Source organism: Leiobunum rupestre, chromosome 2 (assembly GCF_980474605.1).
Source record: "Leiobunum rupestre chromosome 2, qqLeiRupe1.1.hap1, whole genome shotgun sequence".
Classification (NCBI taxonomy): Eukaryota; Metazoa; Arthropoda; class Arachnida; order Opiliones; family Sclerosomatidae; genus Leiobunum; species Leiobunum rupestre.
The window spans coordinates 7,734,733-7,741,086 of NC_143385.1; the positions used below are offsets into that span (position 1 = coordinate 7,734,733).

A 6,354-nucleotide genomic window follows, 5' to 3' on the forward strand; every position below is an offset into this window, starting at 1 on the left:
AAGCCGGTAAAGGTACGGTAATCGTACGTTTCAGAGTACGGACTGTCTTGCATAGCGGTAATTAGCAGAACGGGTTTAATCTCGTCATTGTCGACTAAAGTTTCAAAATCAAAGTAAAGGATTCTGGTGGAATTTTCCGGTAACGTGATAGGTTGAACAAAACACGCATTTTTCGGGTGCTCAATTTTGCAGTAATGACATTTCAAATCGCATACGTGCTCGCCTTCAAACTCTTTCCCGCAAGTTAGGCAACTTTGAGTTTGTCGCACGTGCCTAATTCTATATGCTTTTGGAAGCACGTATTCCCCGAAAAATATCTAAAGCAGTTGGCGCAACGTTGACTAGTTTCGGTATGAGAAACATTCGTGTCGAGACACCGCTTACAGCTAACGCCCCCCTCGCAATTGTGCTGTTTTTTTACTTTGACATTCGTAAAAACTTTCAAACAAAATGGACAGTACCCTATTCCCCCGAACATGGCGGCGTAAGACCTCACTACGTGAACGTGGTTTCCTAATTTAAGGAGAAAGATTTGTTTGGGTTGAAAGTGGCCTAAATAAATGGGGTCAAAATTGGAATCGGAATCGAGTAAGATAATTTGATAATCGGGCAAGACATTTTGGAATTTAGGAATGTCTTTTATTTCAACAGGACCTGGGGGAACTTTTGATAATCTGTGTAATGCTAAGGCCGCTTTTTTTTGTTTTGGATGGTTGACATTACGAATCTAACTTAGATCATGCATATTAAAATTTTTGGATTGGCCTTTATTTTTTAATTCTTGGTAGTCAGCGAGGCACTGTCCTACCGCTACAGCCCTCGCAAAACACAGATTATCAGAATTGCGAATCGGGATAAAGGTATTGCCCTGTTCAATGTAATTATCTAAGCACTCTATAGTCCTGTTACGAATACTTTTTCGAATACCACTCATATTGGTGTCTTGCAGAAGAATTACGTCGAATTTTAGGGGGGCCTCAAAGTATAAATTCTTATGGGACTGGGCTACCGGCTCGATACCGCTTAAAATTCTAGCGGCCGTCAACTCGTTTAGGTTCATAAATTGGAAATTAATGGGCTCTTCGAGTTCGTCCGAACTGACCGCTATTCTGATACGACTATAACCCTGATTTTCATCGCTAATTTCGTTTAATAGGGATTGGAAAATTTCGTTTAATTGGGTTTCTATTCGCGCGTGGTTGAGATCGTCCAAGTTTTTGAACTCGCACTTGAATTCTAAAGTTTTACATTTGTATTTTTTGGAAGTCCGAGAGATAATTTTAGTAACCGAATAATAGTTCTCAGGTCGAAACCTGGTACTTAAATCGAGAGGGGCTTCTTGAGTCATTGTAATTTACGAATATCGTCGTAGCGTTGAGTCACTTCCCTCAATAACCGCAGGACATCGTGAATGTCTTTTCTTCCGTATAGGGTCAGCGATTTTGCAAATGAGGAACCAGAATTTTTGGTCAAGCAAGTGTGACCGGTGGCCTGGCTATGGCGAATTTCTAATTTATCGCCCTCAATTAGGTAAACGGCGTCTAGGTCCTTGACGTCTTCTAAGGCTGCTTTAAGCTGGGGTCCTGATTCTAGTTTAACGCATACACCCTGTTTAGTCGGTTGCGGAAGACTGGATGCTACGTGCGTGGCGTAACGCCTTATATCTATATATATTTTTTGGTCAAAGGTTGTTATTTTAACGCCCAAATCTCCGAGCTCGGAGAATTCTAATACAATATCGTGCCAAGTGGTATTCTTTGTTAATTTTTCTATGTCTTGGTTAGCAACTTTCCCCGCGAATAATTGTCGAGGTTTATTTTTTTTAATTACTTCGCCGACTTTTGATTTTCTAGCGTATACTTCGGGCAACTTCACTGGTGCTGTTGGGGGAGTGTCATAATCGAGCTTAATGTCGTCTCGGGCTGCCTAAGACATATAGAGATTAAAAACTAATCTCGCTTAAAAAAATTTCAAAAACATAATTACCATCTTGCTGATCTTCTTGAGTCGTCGGAGAGTGGGTGCGCTGTTCGTCGCTTCTGCGAAATTGACCGTTGGGCGGTTTCTTTTATACTCGCAAGGTAATGGGTGGGGGGAGGAACAAAATAATCGCGTGACAGTTAACGAATATTAACAGGTGTATTCAATTTGTCAAAATGATTAATTACTTAACGAAAGCGGAATGAACCGGTTCTACCATGACTATGCGAAAGGATTGTTCACTAACGCATTTCCAGCGCGACTCAATTTAATTCGATGACATAATTAATAGGTTTTTCTCTCGGTATTGTCACTAAAGGTATTTGCGCCGCTCAGTTATTTCTACACCTGCTCGTAATCAATCAAACCTGTCACCACTTTAACAATGCCCGAGTATAGCGAGCCTGGGAATTCCTTTAAAGGAGTACTGACCCCTTTTCGCGCCAAAACACCAACCAATCAGCGCCATTTGGAACAATTTCGCGCCAGTCAATTAGCGCGCAGTACACGCGCGTGGTAACCACGTGGTTCCCGCGCCGCGTAGTTACGCGCCAATCAGCGCGCGCCACTCTGCGGAGGTCAATGACCTTCGGTGACTTACCCCGAGGGGGGAGGAAAATGCCGACCCCCCCGCGCCACCTGCCGGAAGTGACCTAGTTTACACACAGGGGGGAAGGAAGCGGGGATTTCCGGTGCCGACCCCCTTTCTACCTGTACATTGAAAACCCTCAAAGACGTTAGCTTCTCCTACTCACATCGCAAAACAAACTGGTTTTAGCGCCGGGTATTTCCACCTTCATCAATTTCAAATCCGTCTTTGATTTTTGAAAAGCCTGTAGCTCTTCATCCATTTCTTGCGCTTTAGCCAATTCCTGGAAATCGAGAGATCCCATTTCCATGAAATTAATCTCGATACGAGATAAGTCATCAGCGACTGTATTCTCGACTCCTTTGATATGGCGGATATCCGTTGTAAATTGTCCAATGTAGTCGAGGTGTCTGGCTTGTCTTGGGCTCGCCCTGTCGAGCTTCTGGTTGAAAGCGAAGGTTAATGGCTTGTGGTCGGTATAAAGTATGAATTGTCGACCCTCGAGCGTGTGTTTGAAATGCTTGATTGCTTAATATGCTGCCAAAGGTTCACGGTCATAGGCACTGTACTTCAATTGCGGTTCCGACCGCTTGCGAGAAAAAAATGCAAGCGGCTCATACACAGATCCTTCCCGCTGCTCCAAAGCGGCCCCAATTGCGAAATCTGACGCGTCAACCTTGAGTACCAAGGACGCTTCTGCCCTCGGATGTGCCAACATTGCGACCTGTTGCAGAGCGGTTTTGCAGTCTTCAAACGCCTTTTCAGCTTCAGCAGTCCACTTGACCTTGGTTTTGTCGTTCTTCTTCGCCCCTTTCATATATTCGTTGAGAGGTGCTTGGAGATTAGCGGCATTTTTGATGAACCGGTGATAGAAATTCTCCATGCAGAGAAACCTTCGTAACTCAGAGATTGTCTTGGGCTTAGGATACTCGCCGATGCCCTTGACCTTGCTAGGTAACGGGGATATACCATTTGCGTTGACCAAGAAACCAAGGAACTCGAGTTCTTCCATGCCGAGCTGTGACTTCGAAGGATTTATGATGATCCCGTAGTCTTTAAACCGGTCAAAAAGTAACCGCAAATGCTCCTTGTGCGTCTCCGCATTGGGGGATGCCACGGCGATGTCGTCAACATAAACGAACACGAAATCCAAACCCCTACAGACTTCATCCATAAATCTTTGGAACGACTGGGCACAGGCCAAACGGCATTCGTAAAAACTCGAACACTCCGAATGGGGTGATGACGGCTGTCTTGTGAACGTCGTCGGGGTGAACGGGTATTTGATGGAATGCTTTGACGAGATCAAATTTCGAAAATATTTGACATCCAGCGAAGTTTGCGGTAAAGTTGTTTAGAACAGCCAAAGGATATCGGTCAGGACGGGTATGTTTGTTCAATGCTCGGAAATCCCCGCACGGTCGCCATTCGCCGTTTTTCTTGCGCTTCATAAGAAGTGGACTTGCGAAGTTGCTCTTTGATGGCCGGCAAATCCCTTGTTCCATCATGAAACAGAATTCTTTTTTCGCAAGCGAAAGTTTTTTCGGATCAAGGTTGCGAACCCGTTCTGCTACTGGTGGTCCAGTGGTTTCGATGTGGTGGAAAACGTTATGTTTTGGCTGCCGTAGGACTTCCGATGGACGGGTAATCTCATGATATAAAGCAAGGATTTTGTGAAGGTCTGATGAACCGGAAATCGTAGTAATTCCTCTGGCCGGGTAATCAAGGACGTCACAGCGAGTGGCGAGTGACGTTGCGCTGTCCACCAATTTCTTCAATTTTAAATCAGGTAAGAGGTGGAAATTCGTCATGAAGTCAGCTCCTATGATCGGTTTTCCCACGTCTGCGATGGTGAACTTCCACTTGAAAGATCTACGTAGTCCGAGATCAAGTTCCATGAGTTTCGTCCCGTACGTCCTGATTGGCGTTCCGTTGGCTGCATAGAGTTGTACGTGACGATTTATGTGACGCTTATCTTGATTAGTGGGTGGGATTACAGATACGTCAGCTCCGGTGTCAATCAAGTATTTACGCTGTGATGTTTTATCAAAAATGAAAAGACGACGAGAAATTAGGCCAGGATCGTCGGTCGCCGCTAAACCCGACCGGCCACTTAGTTTTCCGGATCCGAACGTCTTTGTGGTGAAGAGTTCCGCTTCCAATCGCAGGGATCCTGGCATTTATTTGCTTTTTCGCCGAAACGGAAATGGTAGAAACAGAGCTTCCCTCTTGGGTTGAAACTGCGTCCTCGTGATCGTGAACGGTTGCGTTCCCCGCTAGAGTAGTCTCTTCCATGATGCTGGGTGCGCCCGCGGCTGAACGATTCGAATTTCCTGTTTAACTCGGTGATCTGTTGTACGAGGTGCTCGATGGGCGACGCTTCTCGAAAAGTGGATGTTTGCGAGGTCACGGCGGATATGGTGCTCGGCCGTAAAGTTTCGACGACCTTGTCTGCTTGGGCGGCAATTTTATCCAGGTCACTCTCGTTGCTCATGACAAGGATGCCACGGACTTGCTCGGGTAATTGGTCCAAAAACAATGACTTTAAAATAGCGTCGTTTGCTTGTGATCCGGCTTGATTCCTCAACGTCTGTAGGAAAAGCGAAGGTTTTTGGTCGCCGATCAGCATTCCGCCGAGAAGCGTCCGTAGTCTTTTCTCGTCCGTTTCGCTGAACGACGCAATGATTCTTGACTTAATTGCTTGATAGGGGGCCTCCGGTGGTTTTTTCAGAATGTCGGAGACGTATGGAATGATCGTTTGGTCCAAGGATTGTAGCACATAATCAAACTTTGATTGATCTGAAGTAATGCGGTGGATCCGGAATTGTGACTCAATCGTGGAAAACCATAGATCAGGGCTTTCCCTCCAGAACTGTGGCAACTTGATTGAAATACGGGCAATTTCTTTATTCATAGAGCCGTCTTGCGTGAGCTGATCTCTCGATGACAAGGCCTGTCTGAGTTGTTCCGATAGCTGTTGAACTTGTTCCGAGAGTGCAGTAAAGTTATCGTCTCCTTCAGGTGTGGCTTTAGACATGATGGCTTTTTCGTAAGTCTACCGGTGAAGGAATAATGACTGAATGAACCAGGGATGCGTTACGAGTCTTGAGTCACCAATTGTAGAGCCGCGTGCATAAGCGAAAGAATGACTATCAGATTTGCAAGTCGCAGTCGAACAAACCAAAAACATTTATTGCAACCATTTAAATACAGTTTTTAAAAAAATATACAAATTAAAATTTTGGTAAAAAACTAGAGATTAGGAGTTTTTTAAGGCGCCCACAGTGTGGCAGCATGTCATTGATATGTTTATGAAAGACACAGAAAATTCCTTAACGAGACTGGCCCCAAAATTGACTTACGTTCACGTATTTCCTGGACCTAGTGAACTAATGAGAGTGAAGCTCGCTACTCAAGTATCGAGCAGTACTGTCGCTAATGCCATGGAAACCTTACTCGACGAGAGAGCTGCAGAAACAGTTAAATTGTTACGTTTATTGGACCAATTTTTCGATATTATGAATACTAAACGTGCAACTGAAGGAATTCACCAGCGGAAACCAGCAAAACTACCATTTACTGCAGCAGATGACTGGCGATTAAAAGTATTGAAATTATATTATAAATTATTAAATGAGTAATTTACTGATAATATTTTTTTTTACAGTGGCTCGAGGAAGAGTTTTGCGGATACGTTGATGAATGGGAAAATGAGGTCCAACAGCTAGATGTTGATGAAAATTGCGACAGATCTAAATTAATGTTCAGCAGGGAAACGCTCAACG

At 44.4% G+C, this 6,354-nt stretch overlaps 1 protein-coding gene across 1 annotated transcript; it reads right to left on the reverse strand.

Moving 5' to 3' along the window:
* Positions 1-4,682: 4,682 nt before the first annotated feature.
* LOC149955994 (uncharacterized) lies at positions 4,683-5,606 on the reverse strand. The gene has a single exon (XM_090166728.1). The coding sequence runs from the start codon at positions 5,604-5,606 to the stop codon at positions 4,683-4,685; it is 924 nt and encodes a 307-aa protein (XP_090022854.1).
* Between the last annotated feature and the right edge of the window lie 748 nt (positions 5,607-6,354).

Excerpts from the sequence above, each read along its gene's own strand:
- LOC149955994 (XM_090166728.1), bottom strand. The coding sequence starts at position 5,606 with ATGTCTAAAGCCACACCTGAAGGAGACGATAACTTTACTGCACTCTCG.